The 26,081-nt window shown below is 51.6% G+C and overlaps 1 protein-coding gene across 1 annotated transcript in view; it reads right to left on the bottom strand.

Annotated features, from left to right (window-relative positions):
• Nucleotides 1-19,680, bottom strand: part of Scarb1 (scavenger receptor class B member 1) — a 64,948-nt gene extending 45,268 nt beyond the window's left edge. Inside the window, exon 1 of the mRNA XM_052167896.1 lies at nucleotides 19,339-19,680. Within this exon, the coding sequence (XP_052023856.1) occupies nucleotides 19,339-19,464 (126 nt within the window). The 5' untranslated portion in view covers nucleotides 19,465-19,680. The remainder of the gene's footprint in view (nucleotides 1-19,338) is intronic.
• Nucleotides 19,681-26,081: the final 6,401 nt, after the last annotated feature.

Here is a 26,081-nt window from a genome sequence, read left to right as displayed (position 1 = left end):
TAGTCTACACAAAATAAGAGTTTGCCTCAGAATAAACAAACACGCAAACTTGAGAGTCATTGACAACACCCAACCTGGACTCTGGTACCCACAAGTACACAGAAACGCACCCACCTACACATAGGCACACACTCATAGATATATGCGTACACACGCACACATATCAGAAATCCAATTTGAAACAACACCCACAGGCCTTCTTCAAAGTCACCAAGCTTCCAGAAGGCTGGTCACACAGAACTCTGAGAGGGTGAGTGGACACTTGTGTAACACCTGCCTGCTCGTATCAGGCTGCCAGCTCCAACATCCCAGGGACCCATCTGAAGCCACCCAATATGACAGGTCCCAGAAAATCTGTTGCGTATGGTATGCCGTGTGTGGTTGGAAAAACCGGGCATCTGTCACCATGGAAACAGACAAGCTCTCACAGCCAGGAGATATGCACACGGCAGCCCAGATAAGTCAGTAACACCTGGCTAAGTGGCTAAGTGACTGGCCAGTGCCTGGAGATGCCACCACCTCCCTGGACTCTGCTACTAGAATCTACCTTGATTCCCGCAAAGAATGACAGAAGACACCTGATGTTATCCTTGGGTCTCTAGATGCATACACACACACACACACTCACACACTCACACACTCACACACACACACACACACACGTGCACATGCGTGCACGCACAAATAAGCAAATACATAAACAAAATAAACATAAAAGCCCCTTTTTTGTATGATCTTTCTTGGGACTCTTTTATTCACCCCAAAGTGACCTCTGACGTAAGAGGAGATTCAGGCCCATCCAGATGGGGTGTAGCAATGTGTTTACTGGAGTCGCTTACAGGAGAATGGGTATCAAAGGCAGCTGTGTGACCACCCCACCCCTAGCAACTGCTTCCTGCGTAGCTATTCCTGGGCACCCTCCTCGCTCCCACAAGACCCAGTCTTTCAAGGGTCTCAGCCACTAATCACAGAGACTCTGAGGTCAAGGTGGCCCTGTAGTGTCTGGCCTGAAGCAATCCAGGTGCCGAACCACTCCCTCCTATCTACCCCACCCCCACGCCTCAAACTGGAATGTACTGGACTCAAGAGCCTGTGATGGGGCAGTAGGTTAAAAAAGAGGCAATAGATGAGTCAGAATGGCCCCAGATGCAGTGCGACTGTAGTCTACAGCAAGACGAGCTGGGAGAAAGACACCAAGGACAAGCGTAGAGAGACAGGGAAAGGCAGGCAGTGACTGCAAGCTGGACAGTGGGGGAGGGGGACTTAAGAGCAAAAATGGCGGCCATGGGCATGCAACCTCCAGAGCAGCCAGAAAGGAAGTGGGTATTGCTTAAGTCACCCGGCCAATGGCCTTTCGCTCGGGTGGCCCAGTAAAGCAAATCACTTTGGTTAGAGAGGTGAGCCAACTGCACTAGGTCACACAGCTGGGAGAGGGCTGAGCCAGCACCTGGCCGCTGGCCCAAGGACTCCTCAGTCCTCACCCACTGCGATGTGGATGGACGCGGCTGAGGTAGACAGAAGGATGAAGTCAAGATCGAAGCTAGGAAGAGGATGAGCCCCAGAGGGAGAGACTGACGGACGGAAGGACAGACAGACGGGGAAGGAGAGAGAAAGGACGTGACAAGTGCTCATGTGTCCTCACACCCCACACCAGCACGCTTCCCACACCCACGAGTGGCACCATCTACCTGCTGCCAGCTGAGGACGGGTAAACACAACGTGACATGATACTGTAAAAACAAGCAAACAAACAATATCGCCCAGTCACAGACGCACGGGTATACGCTATTATGTAGATGAACTTGAGAACACGGGCCATAGCCAGGATGAAGATGAGGTCTACAAAAGGTAAGGAGCATCCGAGGCCGGTGGTTCCCTCCAGCAGGGCCTCAGGACCATGAGGCACATCACCTTTTCACCTGGGGCTGATTTAACCTGCCAGATGTGTATTGTGACCTTGGTTAGAACTTTGTTCTATTTCACAATAGTAAGAAACAAATTGTAGGAGGTATGGTGAGGGCTGGGGACAGACAGGAGAAGGAAATCCCGAGGCCAGCACTTGTCAGGACCCCAGCTACAACGGAGCACCAGCTGATGGGCTCTCAGCCCAGGGGAGCCAGTGGAGCCTCTCCTGTGCTAAGAGGCTAGCTGGGACCAGGGCCAGGGTTTAGGGTTCCTGCAGGGCTCAGAGGTCAGGATGGGGGTCAGGGAGGTGGCGGTAGGGAATGGGGCAGGAGGTGCCCTCAGATCCCACCTTCCTGGGCCTCCAACTCCAGAAGGCCAGCTCTGAAACCCCAGGACTTCTACAGCCGCAAGGGTGGGTGGGAACCCTCAGCCTGCTCAGTGGAGGGATTAACACTGAGACAGGAAAGCCAGACTTAAGCAGAATCTGGTTCAGGAAACTCTAACCCATGCTGCTCCCCGCTGCCTGCTCAGCCAGGATAATCCTGGGCAGTTTTTGTGTAGAGTCTACGGGAAGAGCACACAGCAACCACCCGGAGAAACCCTGCCTCGAAGCTGGCCACCAGCTCCTGGAAAACAAGGCTTGCAGAACAGGTGACAAGAAAGGCCTGGTTGCACCACTGATGGGAGGAAAGACATCCACACAGGACAGACCGCTAAACTTAACAGCTACAGCCAAATGTGGGCACCACGGGCAAGCCTGCCACCCCCAGTTACTTGGGAGGCTAAAGCAGGAGGACTGAACATCCAAGGCTAGCCTGGGACACTTAGTGAGACTAACTTTGTCTCAAAATAGTAAGGAAAAAGCTGGGCCTTCAAAATGGCTCAGCAAGTAAAGGCTCTTGCTGCCAATATAAGGGAAATGGAAACCAACAGCCCAGAGATGTCCTCTAATCTCAAACAAACAAACAAACAAACACAAGGGCCAGAGAGACAGCTTAGCAGTTAAAAGCATGTACTGCTCTTGCAGAGAACCGAAGTTCCATTTCTAGTACCCTATAGTCAGGTGGCTCACTAGAACTCTTGCTTCAGAGGATCTGGCACCCTCATGTGACTTCCACAGGCACCTGCACTCATGTGCACACACACACACACACACACACACAGACACATACATTTTCAAAAGAAATTTCAAATAAATAAATGTAAAAAGGGTTTTTTTTTAGGGGGCTGGAGAGATGGCTCAGCTGTTAAGAGCACTGACTGCTCTTCCGAAGGTCCTGAGTTCAAATCCCAGCAACCACATGGTGGCTCACAACCATCTGCAACAAGATCTGAGGCCCTCTTTTGGAGTAGCTGAAGATAGCTACAGTGTACCTACATATAATAAATAAAATAAATATTTTTTTTTAAAGTTTGCTTTTTTTTTTTTAAGGAAAAAGGACTGGGGATATGACACATCAAGCAGGAGCCCCCAGGTTCAGTTCCCAACCTGGCAGAAAATAAATAAGACGTATTTGAATGGAAAATGGAAAAAAGACAGAGGTGGAGGCAGAGGTGACGCGCACAGGGGCCAGCCTGTAGCTGCAGGCTGTGTGCAGGAGGGCAAGTGTCCTTGACTCTAACCCAGGGTCTACACATATCCTCTGCAGGGCCAAGAGGTTTGGGTGAGTGCCAATGTGACCAACTGTCACAGTGTATCAGTGGTTTTTCCAAAGCACTATATATATATATGATTTTGGGTTTTCCAGACAGGGTTTCTCTGTGTAGCCCTGGTTGTCCTGGAACTCACTCTGTAGACTCAGAAATCCACCTGCATCTGCCTCCCAAGTGCTGGGATTAAAGGCGTGCACCACCATGGCCCGGCCCAAAACAATATTTTTTTTTTTTTGGATTTTGTTTTTTTTTGTTTTTGTTTTTGTTTTTTTTTTTTTTTGGATTTTTTTTTCCGAGACAGGGTTTTTCTGTATAGCCCTGGCTGTCCTGGAACTCACTTTAAAGACCAGGCTGGCCTCGAACTCAGAAATCCACCTGCCTCTGCCTCCTGAGTGCTGGGATTACAGGCATGCGCCACCACCACCCAGCAACAATAATTTTTAAAAGAAACCTCGATGAGGGAGAATAGCTGTCGGCTGAGTGTCTTGGACACGGCAGGGAAAGGCTGCAAAGCACTTGGGCAACTGCAGAATCAGCCTGAGACACCACCAGGCACTCGAAGGCTACTGGGAAAACTGGACATGCCGCGAGCAAGCCTGGTGACGGCTCAGGGCCGCGAGCAGAAGAGAATCCAGTTGCAAGCGTCAACGACAGGTCCCGGAGGATGTGTGTGTCAACACGGTGAGCGATACTCTCAACAGCTTGTTATTCAAGGTGCCAAACAGGTATTATTATCTCCTCAGACACAGGACACTATTAAGAACACGGTGAAAAGGCACAGAGAAATTAAGGTTCTTGCCCGAGGTTACCCAGCAGGGAACTGGCAGAGCCAAGATTCGACTTTGGAACGAACGCCATCCCCCAGGGCCCAAGCACAGAGACTTTCCGACTGGTTTCCAACCTTGGCGGTGACCGTCTGGGAGCACTCACCTCCAGGCAGATGGGTAAGCATGTGGGTACCCAGAACACAGCTCAGCTTAGAAAGAGACACTAGCAGAAGCCAAGCTTCAGTTCTCATACAGTCCCAGAAGGGTGTGGCCTGCCCTGGAGTCTTGGGTAAGAGCCAAGAGTTCCTTTGGCTGGGGCTTGAGCTGACTCCTGAGCTGTGCTGCGGACGCATCCTCTGCCTCAGAGCCTGATGCCGAGTGTACTGAAGGGCACTAAGGCGTGCGCGGGCTTTTTCTCATGATTGGCGTCCTAGGGCACACAAAGAGCCTCAGGCAAGGCACACAGAGCTTAAACTTTGGTATCCCTGGTCCTGACATCTCCCCTACTTTATCAAAACACCTCCTCCCACTCCTAAAGTCAGATGAGGGCAAAGAAAAGGTGGGTGCGAGCGGGGAGACTGCCAGGAAGTTACTACAAAATAACATGACTACCCCTCACCAAGAGCTCTTCCCTTTCCCTAAGCCCAGCACCCCACTTCCCCAGCCAGCCTGGAAGTCAAGCTGGCCCACAATCAAGCCAGCACTGGCGACGACCGGACCATGGCCTTGAACAGATCACAGCTTCCTCTGAGCTCTGGTTCCTTAAAGCGAAAAATAAAACACAGGAGCTAAACTGGGCGGTGGTGGTGCACACCTTTAATTCCAGCACTCGGGAGGCAGAGGCAGGCAGAGTTCTGTGAGTTCAAGGCCAGCCTGGTCTACTGATTGAATCCCCACAAATAAACCCGGTCTCAAGAAACAAAAACAAAACAAACAAACAAAACAAAAACATGGGGGTGGGAGAGACGGCTCAGCCAATGCAGCCCTGGCAGTCAAGCCTGCCTGAGTTCAACCCCATACATAATGGTGGAAGAAAACTGACTCCTGCGAGTTGTCCTCTGCCCTCTACACGTGTGTAGTACACATATAACCTCCCCGCCCCCACATACACACAAGTAAACAAACATGCGATTTTAACAAATGATGGACCAGGCACAATGGCCTCCAATCCCAGGATATGGCAAGCAGAGGCAGAAGGATTGCCAAATGTGAGGCCAGCCTGGGCTACAGTGTGAGCCCCTGCCAATAATAATAATAATGATGAAAGCTGGCCGATGGTGGCGCACGCCTGTAATCTCAGCACTCTGGGAGGCAGAGGCAAGCGGATCTCTGAGTTCGAGGCCAGCCTGGTCTATAGAGTGAGTTCCAGGACAGCCAGGGCTACACAGAGAAACCCTGTCTCGAAAAAAACAAATCCAAAAAAACAACAACAACAAAATAATAATAATGATGATGATGATGAAAGAAAAAGAAGGAGGAGGAAGAGGAGGAGGAGGACAGTCAGGGCTACACAGAGAAATCCTGTTTCAAAGAACCAAGATAACAATGAGGATAAGGATGAAATAAAATAAAAGGAGAGAAACCCATGGCTGAAGACCCAACAAGCCAAGATTTATGAAATTTACCCCGACGAGCTGCCACCTCCCTGCTCAAAAAAAGGCTGGAGTCTGGGTCAAAGAAAGCGTCCATGTACATACACGAGAGGCAGCAAGTGGGACCTGGGTGATCTGGAACTAACTAGGGGCCAAGGGTTCTGTCCCTACTCGGACTACCTGTCTTCTCCCTTGCCTCCTGCCAATCCTGCCAATCCCCACCTGAGTCCTCCAAGAGCGTGCGTTCCTCTTTCAAAGCAAAGTTTTCTAAATACACAGTGATTGGCCCAAAGATGAGCATGTGACCCAAGCCAATCAGAGGCAAAGGACAGTGCCAGACCCCGCCCCCACCTCGCCCAGCTCTGCGTCTTTGCTTTGCGTTTGTTGGTTTGTTTTGCATTTGTTACTTGAGCTAATGAGGAGTTTGAATGTGCCGCGGTACCTGCAGGGAGGTCAGAGGACAACTTAAAGGAGTCTGCTCTCGTCTTCCAGTCTGTGGGATCGAACGCCAATCAACAGGCTCGGTGACAAGCATCATTACTCACTGAGCCCTTTAGACAGCCTTTAGCCGGGACATGCCTCAAATGCCCTCTGTAGTCAGGATGACTTAACTCCCGGTTCTCTTGTTTTCGCCTCTGGAATGCTAGGATTACAGGTGTGTAATGGCACCCGGTTTACTTTGTTCTTCGCACCTGTGGGCCACACCTCCCCAGTCCTTCGATTTAGATCCCTGGAGGAGAAAGCAGTCGTCTAACTGCGTCCCACACTGGTGCAGGTTATCGGGAACTCAGGGGAGGAAGTAACTTGCTTTATTCATAAACCTAGGCTCGGCGGCTACAGAGGAGAGCACCTGGCCCACGCCAAGCCAGGGCTGCTGAAGATTCCCCTTCACCCCCGAAGGCTGTGCATTCCAAATCTGCACCCCACCTCCCGGTCTCTTCCGCCCTTGGCTAAGACAGGTCTTATTTATTTATCCACCGCCCACAGCAGTCCTGATGACATTGCTGAGAGCCCGCTCTCTTCCTCCTGGTCCAATGCTTTTGTGGTAGGGACGGGAAGAGGTCCCTGGTGACAGCAGCATATGTAGGGACTTCACCCTGACACAGACACCAGGGAGAAGCTGCCACAGTCAAGAGAAAACATGAAAAGACTCAGACCCTGGATGGATCTATGGTCACTTGCCAGGGACTCGAGCCACTGGGTGTGCTTTGGGACATATGAACCCCAACTCACCCACTGGCTTCAGGAAGTGGCCTCCAGGAGACAGAGGCTCATGGTCTGGGTCTTAGGTAGTGGCATCAGGAGGCAGCCCCCTGGCGACAGAGGTACAGCAAAGGTCTGTGACTCACCCACAGCCCCCTCCCCCAAAATGGAGCAGAGTCAGTAGGCGTGTGATTTCAGTGATGGCTGCCAGGGTCCCACCCCAGCCAGGTCACCACTGTGGAGTAAAGCCATGTACCAAACACACCGGATTCCCGTCCTGGTAGGACATCGACCAAACGAATGAGCTCACTGGAGAAGGGTGCGAGGAAACTTCCAAAGGTCAAGGGAGGTGAGGGAAGCTGTGACCAGGAAGTGTCTTCAAAAACATCCCACTTGAGGCTTAGGGGGGAGGGTGACAGAACACTTGTCTAGTAGGAGTGCCTCTCTGAATCACTCCAAACACCCCAAAATACAAATAAACACGGAGGGGAACTGAATGGAAGAGCCAGGGGAAAGCATCGGGCAGAAGGGACTGCGCATGTGAGAATGGGGGAGGAGAGACCTGTGGGGTAGAGCAGCAGAAGCGCTGACTGGCCAGACAGGCAGGAGCCTGTGAAGAAAGGACTGATGGGCAGGGGGCAGGAGTGTGTGTGTGTGTGTGTGTTTGTGTCTGTATGTGTGTCTGTGGGTGTATCTGTGGGTGTGTTTGTGTGTGTCTGTCTCTATATGTCTCTCTGTGTGTGTGTGTGTCTATCTTTGTATGTCTTTCGGTGTGTGTTTGTCTGTCTTTGTATATGTGTGTCTCTATGGGTGTGTGGGTTTGTCTCTCTGTGGGTGTGAGTTTGTGTGTATGTCTGTCTCTGTGGATGTAAGTGTTTCTCTTTGTGTGTGTGTGTCTGTGTGTGTATGTGTGTGTCTCTGTGTGTCTCTGTGTGTGTGTATGTATGTGTATGTGTGTGCATGTGTGTACGTGTGTGTGTGTGTGTGTGTGTGTGTAGGCCAGAGGCTAATCCAACCTCAGGCGTGGTTGGTTTGTCAAGCAGTATCCATCTTATTTTAAGATAGACTCTCTCTAAAGCCTGGAGCTCCCCGATTGCCCTGCAGGAATGAACCTGGGAGCCCCATGGATTCTCCCGTCCCTGCCTCTCCAGGGCAGGAATTACCAGGCTTTTTAACCTGGCTTCTGGGGAGCAAATCCACATCCTCTCACCTACCCGGATCCTGAAAGAACCTTAAACCACAGCACTTGTGTCTTCTAAAGATCACTCTGTGTGTGACAGGAGGGACTGCCAGGTTAGTCACGGCAGGACAGCAGCACCATAGCTCCCGTGGTCTAGCCTGGCATGGGACTTCATAGTGCCAGGGTCCCAGAACACCCTGTCATTCGACCTGTCCACTTTTGGTAAACATTTGGGAGCCCGAGGCCCAGTGTCTGGCATCAGTTCCAACACTGGGGACGAAGAGCAAACACCACAGAGGTCCTTGCCCTCCTGCGCCTGGGGGACTCCCCATGGGGACAACGTGGCAGAAGAAAAAAAGACCGTTGTACACGTAAATGGTACGGCTGCGGCGTACTGGGTCTGAATCAACCTCAGCGGGCTCTCATTGGAAAATGTCGGGCATAAGACCACAGACCCAGCCCATGAACAAGAGGAACTGGGGGGGGGAGGGGCACCAGCCAGAAAGTTATCAGAGGGCAGGGTACTGGCCTCGTGACACAGGGGAAGGACCTAGGGTCTTCTTCTGGCTACTGTCCTGGGAGCTGGGAGGAACACAAGAAACAAAGGAATGGGAGTTTAAGGATCCAGATAAAAGATACGGTGACAGTAGCCAGCCTCAGGAAAGGGACTAAAGGTGGGAGACGCTCACATCCCTGGGTCTCAAAGTGTGAGAATAAGGGAGGGCATGGGAAGGCCGCCAAAGTCTTGGCTTGCCGCCACAGGATAGGAGACCACAGGCCAAGCTAACCAGGAAGGTGAAGGGGGACAGGCCTGGAGGTGATGAGGAAGGTCAGGACAAGGTGAGCCGCCTGGCACACCAGGGTCCTCCCTTGAGATTGAGGACAGTTTGGGACTGAGCGAGGCTAAGGCACTGAGCAGGGAATTGGTCCTGGACATATTCCACCAGAGTATGGCTGAGGCCAAGGTTCACCAACCGTGAATGCTCAGGGAGGAAGAGGCCCCTGCCCAAGGAGAACCATGAAGACAACCCAAAGAAGCCCAAGAGACCTTCTAGAAGCTTCCAGAGAGGGTGGAAGGAACTTCACTGAAAAGCCAGGAAGCAAGCAAGGGTCGGGTCACTCCTATTCCTTCCTCTCCCCAGGCAGCTGAAGATCACAATGCAGAGATGGGGGGTTGGGGGAGACACCAGACAGCGCCCGCCCGCCCGCCAGGTCTGAGGAGAAGGGTGGAAATCATCCCTCAGCAGCCATGGAACCTCTTCAGCCACTGGGACGTAGAGCCAGGCTGCCCCAGCCAGACCTGGTTTTTTGTTTCTGTTTGTGGCTCATCCTGGCCTGACCCAGCTCTAGGCCAGTGGAGGCCAAGGCCACCAGTGAGGGAGGGAGAGGAGAGGAGAGGGTAAAAGGCTCGTGTGTTTTTGTTTTCCGGTTTTTCATTTTTTATGGATTTTTTTTTTTGGAAGCCTGTCACACTGTAACCCAGGTTGGCCTAGAATTAGCAATCCCCCTGCTTCAGCCTTCTGACCTGTTTCTATTTTGGGCGGAGTCCCCGCCACACCCACACCCACTCCTGCCTGCCAGGCTTAATCCTCCTCAAACTAAATTGGCCTAGGCACTGGATCTGGAGCTGAAAATATTGAGTTTCAAACCCTGGACAAAAAACGGTTTAGGTGCCTATTTAACATATCAAAGCGGACCTGGCTGCCAGGTTCTCCCAGCATCCTTCAGTCCCAACCTGTTTCAGAGCCCTCCCAGCTGGCACACCCCGCCCCCTACTCCCCCCCCAACACTATAGCCCAGTGGGCGGGGCTGCTCTTCTCGGTGTATAATCCAGTCATTTTGCTTGCCCCCCCCCCTTACCTTTGGGCCTCTGGGCAGCTGCACCTGGTTCCTTTCTTTCCTCTCCTTTTCCCTTGCCTGTGTCCTCACAAAGCTCAGGGTCATGTCCACTCTGGCCTCTAACTGTGTTCTCCCTTTCTATCCACAATAAACCTTCTCCTCCACCATACCCAAGAGCTGCTATGTTCTCTTTCCTTTTTCTTTCTTTCTCTTATCTATTCAGAAGGCTTCTCACATGAATTAACTGATCCTAAGTCAGGAAGTGGCAAACATCTAACAGCAAACTGGGGAGGAGGGCACAGTGGCCCGGGACCTCTCTTTTGCTGGTCAAGGAAGGACATTCGAACACGCCTCCGTACCCTACAAGCCACAGAAGGCCACAGAGCTGGCAGCCAAACCTCCTAGGAACCAAGATGCACATAGGATAAGCTCTGCAGAGAGCCAAGTAGCCTCTCCGGGACTGGCTCCAGAGCCGGCTGCTGGGATTCAGGGCCAGAGAACGGGATTCCAGGTAGCCGGGCTCTTGGAATTAAGAGTGAACGAGCGTGAGTCACTGTGGGAAGATAGCAAAGAGTCCATCTTTCCAGGAAGGGTCCCAGGATCCTTCCAGGAATGAAAAAGGAGAATCTGGCTTCAAAACTCCAGTTGTGAGCTCCTAGCTACTGCGCACGGTGACCACCCAGTGCCAACGACCTCCTTTGACCCCTTGTGCCTGCATCCCCGTGCGGATGGGTTGCAAGTCATGTGGTACACAAAAGCATTCACACCCATATATGCCAGCACTGGACCCTACACCGAGCTCTGTCTGTGTGCTAGTATACCTGGGGACACAATTACGGGGACCCACACACACCAAAAGGTGTGTATACCAACAGACACACACCCTGAAGTATGTGAGGACTTGTGGATGTCATAGTCGGAGCCAGAAGGGAACAGAAATAAAAGTGTGGAAGTAAAAAATAGGTCGTCTATAGCCACAACCGGGGCCCTGAAGGGAACTAAAATAGTTCAGCACATGCCAGGGAGACCGGAAGCCATAGGAACCGGAAACCAGGCATCAGAAAAGAGGAAGAAAACAGAAGAAATCCCAGCATGCCCAAGCATCCCTACCCAGAGCCTGGAAAGCAGGGAACCTGCAGGGACACCCATCCTGACATCAGGGGCCCCAGGCAGACCTTGATCTCAAGGTCACAGAGTGCTACAAACTGGGAAAGACAGACCTTCCCACTTAGAGTCCTCCTGAGGAGGTATTAAGGGGCTCCGAACTGCAGTCTTCTCTCACAGAGAAAAGCCTGAACACACCCGCTGGCCATGCAGCACGAGGGAATACTAACCAAGGAAGGGGAAAAGAAGGAAGGTCCAGGGTGGCCTTGTGCCTTCCCAGTCAAGGCCAGCTGTTCGAGGGTTATAATCTTTTAACAGAAGCTACATCTTGGTTGTGTCACCTAAATCTGGGGTGCAGGGTGGGGGTGGGGAGACACGGGACACCACAGGACAAGTTTTACTTAATCTCTCTTTGTGTGTCTGTCTCCCTAGATGCAGCAGAAAGCAACTGTAGCCGTTTAGATACTAAATAAAAGGCCCCGAGGAACATCAGACACTCAGGGTGACACAGTGTCTACAAGCTGCTATCTGCCATCGGGGCCATCTTCCAAGGGCCAGGCCAGAGAGCTCTGCCAAAGGTTACAAAACAACTCGGGAACAGTGTAGAAATCCTAGGCTATCCCAACTCCTGAGAGGTCCCTGGGCTCTGAAGGGAGCTGTGGGCAAAGGAATCAGAACAGAATGGAGGCAAGGGGAGGAGGGGAAGGGCAGGAGTAGAGGGGGGGGTAGAGAGCAATCGACCAGCATCCCAGTCAGCTCCCCAGGATAAAGAGCGGAGCCACATCCAGGACTGTGACAGAATAAGGAGGGTGGGCTGGAGGGATGGCTCCAGGTTTACAAGCACTGGCTGCTCCCGTGGAGAATCTGGATCTGGTTCCCAGTACCCACATGACGGGTCATAGTCCTCTGAAACTCCAGTTCCAGGGGATCCTGACGCCTCTTTTGACCCTCCTCAAGCACCACACAATGTGACCTACAGACAAAGCAAACACTGCAAATAATAAATAAATCCGTTTTTTAGGGGGGGCAGGGTATCTTGAGACAGGGTTTCTCTATGTAGTCCTGGCTGTCATGAAACCCACTCTGTAGACCAGGCTGGCCTCGAACCTAGAAATCCACCTGCCTCTGCCTTCCAAGTGTTGGGATTAAAGGCGTGTGCCACCAAAGGGACATGCCAGGGCCTCTGAAGTGGGACTAGGTGTAGTGGGCTCAAACCAGGAGCACGGTGGGGGGGAGGGGGATGGGAGGTAGGGGGAGGGGAGAGGGGGGCTGAATTGAGGGATGGAAACAGATTGGGTACTTTGGGGCTGCTGAGAAGAATTTGGGGTTCACTCAGAAAAAGATAGGAAATGTCAGAGGGTCTGAGCAGGGCAAACACCATCCCTCATTAGAAAAGCAGGGTGATAGCCGGGCGGTGGTGGTGCACGCCTGTAATCCCAGCACTCTGGGAGGGAAGCAGAGATAGGCGGATTTCTGAGTTCAAGGCCAGCCTGGTCTACAGAGTGAGTTCCAGGACAGCCAGGACTACACAGAGAAACCCTGTCTTGAAAAGAAACCAAATCCAAATAAGAAAGAAAAAGAAAAGCAGGGTGAGATTACCACATGGGTCCAAGCAGCAGCAGCAAGGCCATGGGGGTAGAGGTGAGACCCCCAAGGGTGTGAAGTTAAGATGCTGGTGAACCAGGTATAGGGGAGCAGGTAAGGGCAGCCTGAGGCTTCTGCTCTACACCTAGGGAACAAACGGCACGAAGGAGGGAAGCATCAGCGGATGGATGAACAGATCAAACACAGTCCAACAGGAAAACCCACGGTAGGGCAGGACAGCGCAGCTGATGCAGTCGCAGACTTGGGAAAGACTAGGAGGCCCTCTGTTGAAGGTGGTGGCCCTGTGGATGGGCAAGCTGTGTGCCAGGCTGGGTTCTAGGTGAGGCACACAGGGGGTCCCAGTGCTGGTGGGTTTCCCTCCGTGTGACACTCAAACACACACTGCAGGAAAGTCACGGGGCAGTTACCATTCATCTTCAGCTGTTTCCTCCACTGACAAGGAAGGACCTGGGTTACCATGCTACCCGGGCCGGCTAGTTTTATGTCAGCTTGACCCAGGCTATAGTCATCTGAGAGGCAGGAACGTCAATTAAGAAACAACGTGCCTCCATAGGACTGGATGCTGGAGGAGGGGGGGGGAGGCTGGACAGATGGCTTATTGGTTAAGAGCACTGACTGCTCTTTCAGAGGTCCTGAGTTCAATTCCCAGCAACCACACAGTGGCTCACAACCATCTGTAATGGGATCCCATGTCTTCTCCTGGTGTGCTGGAAGACAGCTACAGTGTACTCACATACATAAAATAAATAAATAAATCTTAAAAAAAAGAAAAAAAAAAGACTGGGCAGTGGGCAAACCTGTAGAACATTTTCTTAGTGATTGATGGGAAGGGCATGGCCTATGGTGGGTGGGGGCCACCCCAGAGCTGGTGGTCCTAGATTCTGTAAGAAAGCAGGCTGTGCAAACCATGAAAAGAAACCTTGTAAGCAGCACCCCTCCACAGCCTCTGCATCAGCTCCTGCCCCCAGGTTCCTGCCTTGTTTGAGTTCCTGCCCTGACTTCCTTCCACAGTGATTGATGTGGAAGTATAAGACAGATAAATAAACCTTTTCCTGCTCAAGTTGCTTTGGTCATGGTTGCTTTTATCATAGCAATCATTTATCATTTTTAGGACAATGCATACGCATAGATACATTCCCTTTTTTGTTTGGTTGGTTCTTTTTTTTTTTTTTGGATTTTTTTTTTTTTTTTTTTTTTTTTTTTTGAGACAGGGTTTCTCAGTGTAGCCCTGGCTGTCCTGGGAACTCACTCTGTAGACCAGGCTGGCCTCGAACTCAGAAATCTGCCTGCCTCTGCCTCCCAGAGTGCTGGGATTATAGGCGTGCACCACCACCACCCAGCTGTTTGCTTTTAAAGAGGTCAGGTGAGTTCGTGCAGATCTGTTATCCCCGGGGACTCAAGAAGCTGAGGCAGGAGAATTTCAAATAAAGCCTGAGTAACACAACGAGACCTTGTCTTAAAGAACTACAAACAAAAGAATAACCATTGGGTTCAGTGAGATGGCTCGGCAGGTAAAGATGCTTGCCGCCAAGCCCGATGACCTGAGTTCGATCCCAGGGACCTACACCGGAGGGGAGAACTCACTCCTCAAAGTTATCCCATGACCTGCACAGGTATGTTGTGGCATAACCCCTCCACTCACACACCAATACATACATACATGACTTTTTTTTACAAAAAGAGTCATGGTAGTTTGTAGAGATGGCTCAGCGGTTAAGACGACTGGCTGCTCTGATAGAGGACCTGGGTTCATGAAACTCCTAGCACCCACATGGTGACTCACAACCATCTGTGAGTCCAGTTCCAGAGGATCTGATGCCCTGTCTGGTCTACAAGGGCACTGTACACACAGATGTGCATACAGGCAAAAACACCCACACACAAAAATAAAACAAAAATGTACAGAGAATCATGTAGCCAGCATCATCCACCTTGCGTGTCTGGTGCGTACCCTTCCGTACCTTTTTCTAAACCTGTACGGCATGAAACACGGTCTGCTGAAAATACAGAAGACTGGTAGGGTTTTGCAGTGCTGGGGATTGAGCCAGGGATGTGCACATGTTGGGAAGCAATCTATCACTAAGCTCCATCCTCAGCCTTCCATTTACCTATTTATTTATTTACTTATTTACATGTTATTTATTTGGGTGTTTGATAATTTATGACACAGGGTCTCTCTGTGTAGCCCTGGCTGTCCAGGCACTCGACCTGGCTCAGAGATCTGCCAGCCTCTGCCTTCCGAGCGCTGGGATTTAAAAGTGTACATTAACGCACCCAGCTTACATTTTATATAAAGACCACCGGGGTCTTACTAAGCTGCCTTGAGCTTCCTGTGTAGCCCAGGCAGGCTTTGAATATTCCTGCTCAGGAGGTCCAAGTAGCCCAGAGAACAGTCAAGGGACGGGGGAGCAGTAACAGAGCCTTTATCATTCACATCTTCCTGAAACCTGCCCTTCTTAATTCTTTTTTGGACTGCCCAGCAGCTCACTGTACAGAGAGAGAGAGGGCTCTGGCTTATTTCCTCCTTCCCTATAGAAGGTAAATCAGGCATGGCTGCTTGAAGTCCCTCCCAGCCCACCACAGGCCATGCTTAATAACTAGCTGCCGACCTTTGCTATGGCCCAGATCCCTTATCTGTCGAAAGGAAGAATTTGCAGCCTTGGCCTGTTTCACAACGCCGAGGTTAGCTTGAGACCAGAAGCAGGCAAGCTCGCAGGACATTTCCAAAGGCCGCTTGTAATCTCCTTTGTAAATTGCTAATCCCTCAGAGAGAGCAAACCAGATCCGACCCGTCTTGGCTCTCTGAGTGATGGACGGACTCCAGTTAGCACATGGTACAGTAGGCCCGAGCCACTAAGCTCCGAAAACTGTCACCTACATGGGTATCACGCTCCTGACAAGCTTTGTGGAGCTGAAGGTGTGACTCAAAACCACCGACAGCCAAAGAGGGTGATGGGGTTTAGAAAGGATCCTTCGTCCCATCAAAGTGGATGGCCCCACAGCTGGTCAGCGGGAGTATAGTGAGTGCACCCGTGGGTCCACAGGCTAAGGATCACACTGCCCAAGGGGTCCTGGACTCACACGGGAGGGTCTGTGTTCCCTGGAGCCTGAGACAAAGACATGGCCAGTCAACAGAGGAACCAGTAAACAAAGGAATACCAACACAGTAAGAGGGGAAAAACAGTAACAGATTTGGCATGTTCGGCCTGTCAAGCAAAAACCTTTGAACGGGGCTGGGAAGATAGCCCAGTGGGTAAAGTACTCGCCGGAGGAACTGAGTTCTGATTCTCAGAACCTGACAAAAGCTCAACACAGAGCCAGGGGTGATGGCATATGCCTTTCGTCTCAGCACTCGGGAGGCAGGGAGAACCTGGCCTACAGAGCAAGTTCTAGGATGACCAGGGGCCACTCAGAGAAGCCTTGACTCAAAAAAAAAAAAAAAAGTGCCGGACAGTGGTGGTGCACACCTTTGATCCCAGCACTTGGGAGGCAGAGGCAGGTGGATTTCTGAGTTTGAGGCCAGCCTGATCTACAGAGTGAGTTCCAGGACAGCCAGGGCTACACAGAGAAACCCTGTCTCGGAAAAAAAAAAAAAAACAAAAAAAAAAAAAAAAGAAAGAAAGAAAGAAAGGAAGGAAGGAAGGAAGCTGAACACGTTGGTACACGTCTGCAACCCCAGCACCAGGGCAGGTGGAGACTGGCAGATTCCAGGGACCCATTGTCCAGTGTCTAGCAGAGAAGGCACACTTCATATTTAATGAGAGAACTTTTCTCAAAAGAAAATATTAAGGTGGAGAAGAGACGTTGCATATCATATCAATCTCTGGTCTCGACGTGTGGGAGCCCATCCATACAGGTGAATGAGTGTATACACACACACACACACACACACACACACACACACACACACGCACACACACCTTTGAACACTAACACTGAACAGAAAAACCATATTATGTAAACCAGGCATGGTGGGACACACCTTTAATCCCAGCACTCAAGAGGCAGAGGTAGGTATATCTCTGTGAGTTTGAGGCCAGCCTGGGCTAATGCAGTGAGTTCCTGGGCTATACAGTGACACCATGACTCAAGAGAAAAAAAAAGGAAGGAAAGAAGGGAGGAAGGAAAAGAGAAAAGCATGTACCATCCAATGTAGGTTTTGTAAAAAGATGTCCATTAGCGCGGCGAAGGTGACGCGGTGGGCAAAGCCGCTTGCTAGGCAAGCGTGAGGACCTGAGTTCAAATTCCCAGTAACATATGCAATACTGGGCATCGCTGAGAGTGCACCTGTAATGCCAGAGACAGGGGGATGGCTGTCTAGTTCACCATGAGACCCTATCTGTAAGGGAGGAAATCAGCTGACTTACACACACAAACATACATATGTCAAACAATGATATAACATCAGAAGAAAATAAGAGTGAAACCTCTCTCTCTCTCTCTCTCTCTCTCTCTCTCTCTCTCTCTCTCTCTCTCTCTCTTTGTGTGTGTGTGTGTGTGTGTGTGAATCCAAGGCCTGCAGTAGGCTGGGTAAGTTCTCTACCACTGAGCTACACCCCGAGTCCTGATTTTTTTTTCTTAAACAACCAAGCATTCCTGCCTTTTATACATCAACTCCTTTAACTTACACAAAATAATTAAATAAAAATATCAAACCACATAAAGACAAGGCTTCCATTCAAACAGCACGGAATGAACAAGCGTCCAAAGTCAACTCCAGGGTCCCTCCCTGCTCCCCTCCGCTGCCACCCTCCCGCCATCCCCTGAAGTGAGCTTTTTATCCCTCCCTCAAGAGGTCGGCTCCACTCCAGCCAGGCCTCTAAGAAGACGCTGTCTTGGGCTAGGCGTGTCTTTCAGTCTTCCTTCCTTCACGCCACTCAGGCCCCAACCAATCGCCTTTGGGATTTTCACAAGTAGGGTTGTGGAAGCCGCTAGCTCAAAAAGCCCCAAGCTACCAGCTATGGGGAAACTCAGCCAGACCAGACGTGGTTTTCCTTTCTCAAGCAAGGTCAGATGGGACCCTGACTGTATGTGCAGTCCCAACGCTAACACACACACCCACACATCCCAACACACACCCACACATCCCCACACACACCCACACATCCCAACACACACCCACACAACCCAACACACACCCACACATCCCAACACACACCCCCGGCATCCTTAGTCTCTGTGCCAACCCAAAAAAGAAAACACTACAGAAAGGAGTTTGGGGAAGGAACCAGCTCAGATTCCCCCTCACCCCCAAATAGGAGAACAGGGGACACCTGCTCATTGTACCCATTACAGGCTGGCTGAGCAGGAAGCCCAGTCCACACATGGGGTACACAGGGCCGGGTCCTTACTGAAACCACAGGCTGCCACTGAGACCAGGCTGTCACTACTTTGCCAGACCTAACAGAAAGGTCCAGAGCAGTTTTGCTGCTCCAACAAGAAGGCTCTTCCCTCCACCCAAGACACAGCAACTCCTGGGACCTTCCCGGACAAGGGTTGAAAATCCAAAGCAATAGAAATGACAGTGTGGCCAAGAGGGCTCAGAAATGCCCACCACAACTCCAGGAAAGCCACTTGTGGCTGCATCGGGAAGACCAGCCAGGACCTGTGGTGGTGGCCAGCCCAAGAGGGAGTATCCCTCATTCATTCCCTCCCTTCAGCAGACGATGGGACCCAGGACACGAAGCCATTCTTAAACCCCCAGTAAACAAACCCGCTAAGAGGAAAGATCTCAGTCATCTTTCCTGTGACAACATCCCCTTCTGGGTCCCAGGTCCAGTTCTAACTAACTGGATGTCCCCCAAGGGCCAGCCTCCGTTTCCCCTTCCGTGGAAACCTATGCGTCTCAGAAAACACAATTACTCGGTAATCTCCAGGACTTAATGAGCTTCAGGCTCATTCGGAGGACACCGGATCCCAGGGCAGAGTCTGTGGCTGGACCGGCACCGCCCGCCTAATATCGGTCCCCGGTTGAAAGGGCAAAACAGGGCCTAAGGCTGAGATCAAGGGAGAGGTCGGGCTGCCTGCCCTCGGCAGACCTGAGTAGTGTCTGCCTCTGCCAGAGCGTGGGGGGCAGAAAGCTGCTTAACTCTCGAGACTGGCAGGCAGTGTGGGGGCGAGCCAGGGCATCTCTGGGGCATCCGGGCGGGAGGAAACCGGCAGATCAGCCAGAGAACTGGGAGCCCGTGCGAGCCTCACAGATGTATAGGGGCTCCGCGTAGCCCCGAGGTTACTAGGTACAGTCACCGGCCGGCGTGTGCTGAAGGGCTGGAGGTCGGGACAGCTGCAGTCGAAACTCAGGGACAACCAGGCCACATTTCTGCTTCAGTGAGGATCAGGCCCCTGGGACGCTGGTGACTCAGACCTCTAAGACTCTGGGGTGAGCCTGGGCCTCCCAGATGGTGAGAAGGTAGCTCCACCGTCCCACCCTGCGTCCCGATCCCACTCCCCTCTCCTCCCTCTACCCCGTCACCCAGGACACTTCACTCACCTTCAGCACCTGCTGCTTGATGAGCGAGGGGACCATGAGGATCATTACAACGCCGAGCGCAGCACACAGCAGCCCCAGGGCGCCCAGCCCCAAGGCCACCCAGCGCGCCCTGGAGCTGCCGCCCATGTCCGCGTGCGCGGCCGGGGCTCGCTGGGCTCAGGACCTGAAAGGGACGGCGACAGAGGCGACGGAGGCCACAGAGATGACAGGAGCCGAGGATCCCTCAGCAGCAAGGTGTGTGCCAGGAGGTGGCCGGAGCAGCAGTAGCCCTGCAGGTGGCCAGAGGATTTATGCGCCATGGCCCGGGCAGCCCGCCCCCGAGTTCAGCGCGGGATTCCGGCGGGGGGTGGGAAAAGGCGGGGAGTGGGCGGTGCTCTGATGGTGAGGCGTGGGCGTGGCCTACGTCGGGAGCCGCCCCTCCCGAGTTGCTGGGCTTTCCGAGCTCTTGCACGGTTAGGATTCTCACTCTGCGATCCCTTCCGCGCTTCCTGGTCTCCTTGCTAGTCTAGGTGGGATCCGAAGCGCTCTCCGCAGAGAGCAGAAGACCCTGGCACCGTCTGCACCCGCTACCCCGGCTCCTGAGACCTCTTCTCTCTTCCGATTCCTGCGAATGCCTCCGGCACCTCTACTTTACACCAGTTACGATCAGCCCAGGCCAGGCTCCAGGCCATCCACTCGGAATTCCGTGTCCCTCGGGACCTTTTGCACTCCGTCCACTCGGAATTCCCTATCCCTTTGGGCTTTTGCACACCCTCCATTCTGTGTCCCTCGCGGCCTTTGCACACTGTCCCCTCGGAATTCCATGTCTCCCTGGACCTTCGCATACCCTTCGCACAGAATTCCGTGTCCCTCGAGGTCTTAAGCATATACCTCCACTCAAAACTCCAGGCCCCAGACACACTCTGGGCCCCTGACTCCATCCAGGAAGGTGTTCAAGGGGCTTATCAGACTGCCTGCCCACTATGTTCTCTGCTGACTCTTCCTTATCACGCAGAGACACCAGCTCAGTTGAGTTCAGTTATGCATTCTTTAGCCATAAATCCCACTCAAGATACCAGCAGGGTGGTGGGGACTCTGTCTTTCCCTGACCTGCCTTGTGCCCAGTTAGCTCATTCACAGCCCAGAGCCAGAGCCCTTAATTCTAAATACTCTGTGTTACAGCCAAAAACAAAAAACAAAAAGCGCTGAGGCATGGGGTGACTTCCTCAGTGAGGCCAAGGCCTGCTTCCCACTCAGGACACAAAAAGTGGATACGCAGCAGAGAAACCCCAGGCCCACGCCTGTTAAAACCCAGGATTCCTCTTGAGGACCACCTCAGCAATATGACCCAGAGTTAGGTCATATTGAGTCAGAGTAGGCTCTGCGGAGACAGCCAAGTCTCATTTCCAGCCCTGACAGATTCCATCAGTCACACGGAATCAAGAGTAAGCTGTGGAAAGGACCATATGGGTAGAGTGCATGCCTCGTGAATTTGACACCCGATATTGGTCACCAGCACCCATATTCATATGAAATACACAGGAAGAAGAGATGGCGCAGAAGTAGACATGGCTCAGTGGTAAAGAGCATAAAATAAGTAAGTCGGGGGGGGGGGGAACCCAAACTCTATGCTGGTAGTCCCAGTGCTGGGGAGACAGGAACAGGAAGGAGGTGGCCAGGCAGGCCTCTCTAACCCCTGAGACCCAGTTCCCAGAAGGATATTCTGTCTCACACAACACATTCAGGGACACCCACAAACATGCACGCACATGACACAGGAGAAAGGCAGAAAGAAGCCTAGAAGTTAAGTGGGCAAAAGGAGCAGAGGTGGGCTGGGCCGTGGAACATTGACTGTGTTATACCCGCACATTCCAGGTTCAGAGACTGATGAGCTACCAAATGGCTTTAAGCCTAACCCTAAGCCTAACCCCTAACCCCTAACCCCTAACCCCTAACCCTAAGCCTAACCCCTAGCCCCTAACCCTAACCCCTAGCCCCTAACCCTAAGCCTAACCCCTAACCCCTAGCCCCTAACCCTAAGCCTAACCCCTAACCCCTAACCCCTAACCCCTAACCCCTAGCCCCTAACCCTAAGCCTAATCCCTAACCCCTAGCCCCTAACCTTAACCCCTAACCCCTAGCCCCTAACCCTAAGCCGAACCCCTAGCCCCTAGTCCTAAGCCTAACCCCTAACCCCTAGCCCCTAACCCTAAGCCTAACCCCTAGCCCCTAACCCTAACCCCTAACCCCTAATCCTAACCCCTAATCCCTAACCCTAACCTTAGCGCCTAACCCCTAACCCCTAATCCTAACCCCTAACCCCTAACCCTAACCCTAATCCCTAACCCCTAACCCCTAACCCCTAACCTAACCCTAATGAGAAGGGAGCAGCAGGGAGGAGAGCAGTTCACACCTCCACCTTACAGAAGAGGGGTGTGAGGTGCAGAGGGGACTCAGGACTCTGGTGGGAGTCCTCACAGCCCAGGGTCCTCTGAACCTGCTCCCACTCTGTGCCCCTGATGGAGATCGGGGCCGAAAGTCTCTCCAGAAACTGCTTGGTGCTGAGGGACGTGTTTGCTGAAGGCGGTCCCAAAGAGGAGCCCTTCTAGATTTTTAACGGGGAGCTGGAGTGGCCCATATTCTTTAGGAGTCTTAGCCTGGGGTGCCTGATGTCACCACTGGGCCATTCTATGTGACCTAGGAGGGGCTGAATGAGGCAGCAGTATCCTAGGGCGCTAAGGACCTGGTCTGCAGGAGGTTATCCATAGCGAGCTGATGTCATCTCAGAGCGGTGGGACTGGGTTTTCCCAGCTCTGATTATCCACCGTGTGAAGGAATTCTCTAGATCCTCAGTGCCTGACTCCTCCCTCCTCTCACAAGTCTCAGCCCAAAGCCCAGTCCTCAAAGAGATCTTCATATTCAATTTGTTGAAAATGGCGGCCTTTACAGGTCTGGTGGGGCATGCCTACCATCCAGCACTTGGAAGGAAGAGGTAAAAGAAACAGGAGTTCAAGGCTAGCCTGGGCTACATGAACTCCTATCTCAAGCTAAAGAAAAGGGCTGATGGGATGGCTCAGCAAGTAAAGACACCTGACACACAAGCCTGAAGACCTGAGTTGGAATCCAAGAAGCCATGGTGGATGGAGAGAACAGATTCGGGTGTCATGGTAACCCCACACACAATAATAATAATTAATTAAATTGAAACTGAAAGAAAAGAAAATGAGAGTCCTGTTCAGTTGAAATGGTTTTATTTATCTCTCTAGAGAAAGAAGGTTTTTTTAATGATTTTTTAAAGACTTTTTTATTTATTACATGTAAGTACACTGTAACTGTCTTCAGACACCCCCACAAGAGGGCATCAGATCTCATTACGGATGGTTGTGACTCTCCATGTGGTTGTTGGGATTTGAACTCAGGACTTTTGGAAGAGCAGTCAGTACTCTTAACTGCTGATCCATCTCTCCAGGCTATGATTTTTTTCCTTAAATTTGGTGTAGTTGTGCAGTTTCACAAAGCCAGGAGAAGGTGACCTCCTGAGACCTCAGTTGCAGGCAGTCGTGAGCCTCCGTGTGTGGTGCCCGGAAGCAAATTCAGACCCTCTGCAAGAGCAGCCAGTGCTCCTAACCACTGAGCTATCTCTGTCCAGAAGTTGGGCCCTGCCGGGGGGGTGGGGGTGGGGGGTGGGTGGCGCTCGCCTGTAATTCCAGCACTCTGGGAGGCAGAGGCAGAGGCAGGTGGATTTCTGAGTTCGAGGCCAGCCTGGTCTACAGAGTGAGTTCCAGGACAGCCAGGGCTATACAGAGAAACCCTGTCTTGAAAAAACCAAATCCAAAAAAACAGAAGTTGATCCCTTTTGAGTGTCAATGTATCCCTGGCACCTAGAATCCTGCCCAGCAAACCACCCAGCAGGATTAGAATTCAGGTTGATAAGATGCTTCCATGGACGAAAAGCATTTGCTGTCAAGCTTGGTGAACTAAATTCAACCCCCAGGACCAACTTAGTAGAAGTTAATAACTCACTCCCTCACTGGGCAGTGGTGGCGCACGCCTTTAATCCCAGCTTTTGGGAGGCAGACGGATTTCTGAGTTCGAGGCTAGCCTGGTCTACAGAGTGAGTTCCAGGACAGCCAGGGCTACACAGAGAAACTCTGTCTGGAAAAACAAAAAAGCAAAACAAAACAGAACAACAACAACAAAAAAAACCTCCATCCCTCAAGTTGTCCTCTGACCTCCAAGATTCAAATACAAATAATAAATACACGTAGTCAGGCATGGCGGTGTACACTTTTAATGCTACCACTAAAGAGGCAGAGGCAGGTGGATTTCTAAGGGTACAAGTCCAGCCTGATCTATTTAGCCAGGCTAGATAATAATAAGACCTTGTTTCAAAAATAAAACAAAATAAACAAATGCAAAACACCTTTTAAAGGTTTAAACAAACTATCAGGGAATTCATTCATTCGTTCATTAATCATGGACTCATGATTAATGAAATTAATAAAGGTTCATGGCGGGGAGGGGAGGATGATGGTTCGGTGACTGAAAGCACTCACTGCTCTTCCACAGAGCAGGAGTTTGGCTCCCTTGTACCCATGTCAGGCAGCTCACAACCATCTTTAACTCCAGCTCCAGGGGATGGGACGCCTCTGGCCTCCTCAGCACCTGCACTCCTGTCTACAAACACACAGAATGGTTAAAAAATAAAATAATCTCTTTTAAAAATAAACTTTCCTTGAGGCCTTCACCATCTTCCAGTCCGGGGTTGTTTGCTCCCGCTGACGCCAATGCTCCTGGGAGTTTGCCAGTCAGATAAAAGCTCGTCTGCCCCACATCCCCCTATCCTCGATACCCACTTGCCTTGACCAACTCACGCAGTCCAAGATGTCGCCAAGTCTTCAAGGTCCAAATCTACGTGGTGCTTACCTCAGAGAGCCCAAGGCCAGGGCCAGGCTTTGGGGACAGGCTACACTATCATTGGATGACACACACAGAGAGATCAGACATTAAAGGACAGACAGCGCATGTGACAGAGCCATGGCCTTGCTGAGGGGAACCAGGGAGACAACACAGGATGGCCTAGGAGGGGAGAGGAAGGTTGGACCAATTCTGCGAGGCGGAGAAGGCCTGTAGGGGAGGGAGGCCCACCAGGCAAGGTCTGTCCGAATCTGCTTTCTCTTGCTGTGATAAAGCACTGAGCAAAGGCAGCCTGGAGAGGGGTTGGTTTCTTTCAGCTTACAAGTGAAAGTCTGTCATTAAGGGAAGGCAAGGCAGGAACTCAGAACAGGAACCTGGAGGCAGGAACAGAAGCAGAGGCCACGGACGGCTTGCTCCTCTTGGCTTGCTCAGTTTACTTTCTTATATATCTCAGGACCCGGTGACCAGGAGTGGCTCCACCCTCGGGGAGCTGGATTCCTCCACATCAATCCTAAATCCAGAAAAAGTACACTATTGCCCCCAGGCCAATCTGATGGGACAGATCCCTCTTCCTGTGGGACTCTAGTTTGTATCGAATTGACAAAACTAACCTGCACCAGGTCAGAGAGACAGAGAGAGACAGAGAGAGAGAGAGAGAGAGAGAGAGAGAGAGAGGCTGCACCGCACATCCACAGTAACTCGTGTGCACAAGACTCCATTTCTTGTGTTCCACAGCAGCAAATGGGTGGGTGTGTCAGTCGTGGTCTGTGAGGAAGAGGGTCCACCAAGGCTCTGCTGATGCGTGTGGATGAATCCGGAAAGATACCTGTGAGGGAGAGAGAGAAGCCAGACACAAGCACAGGTTCCTAGCGTGATTGAAACAGTCCCATAGCTGAACCCAAACAGAAAGGGACTGAATGGCTTCCAGGGCTGAGGAAGGGGCAGAAACTGCCCAGGGCCGAGCACCGCTACCCTTCTTCCTACTCTGTCACTGGACCAAAAGTCACTGAATCCTCCAGAATCTTCCAGTTAATTTTTTTGTTGTTGTTGTTTTTCTTTTTGGTTTTTTGAGACAGGGTTTCTCTGTGTAGCCCTGGCTGTCCTGGAACTCACTCTGTAGACCAGGCTGGCCTCGAACTCAGAAATCCACCTGCCTCAGCCTCCTAAGTGCTGGGATTAAAGGCGTGCGTCACCACTGCCCGGCTCCAGTTAATTTATTTTTTATCTTTAAAAACGAAGTCTCAGTGTATAGCCCTGGCTGGTCTCGAACTCCTAGAGATCTGTCTGCCTCTGCTACCCGAGTGCTGGGATTAAAGGAGTATGCCACCATGCCTTCAATCTTACATTTTAAATGAGTTAACCATGTGCAAATAAAATTATAAAATAGAATATATATTAGATAAAATAAAATTATCCACACATACATGCATATATATCCACATATATATCCATCTTTCCTTTTGTTCCCTCCTTCCTCAGAATAAAGACCCAAGTCCTTGCTGTAATTGGTGAGTGAGGTCGCCACTCTGTGCTGTGGCCACACCCGTCTCTGAAGCTGCCAGTTCCTACCTCAGGGCCTTTGCACATGAGCTCCCTCCGTCTACTAGGATGCTTCTCTGACCAGCAGCCTGGAGCGTCTCCATCCTTGCTCAAACATGATGTCAATGAGCACTTGTTTCCTGTCTATCCTTTCAGATGCCAGGCACCCCACACCCTGGCCGTCTCCTACCCTCCGTCCCGTTCCCCTTGGACTAATCTCCATTCAACAGGAAGCCAATGAGCTTTCTGGCTTCCCTGGCTTCCTTCTTCCTGGGCCATGAAAAGCTGTTAAACCCTCTGGTTCCTCG

Source organism: Apodemus sylvaticus, chromosome 22 (genome assembly GCF_947179515.1).
Source record: "Apodemus sylvaticus chromosome 22, mApoSyl1.1, whole genome shotgun sequence".
NCBI classification, from domain to species: domain Eukaryota; kingdom Metazoa; phylum Chordata; class Mammalia; order Rodentia; family Muridae; genus Apodemus; species Apodemus sylvaticus.
This window is presented reverse-complemented; position numbering and strand designations above follow the sequence as displayed.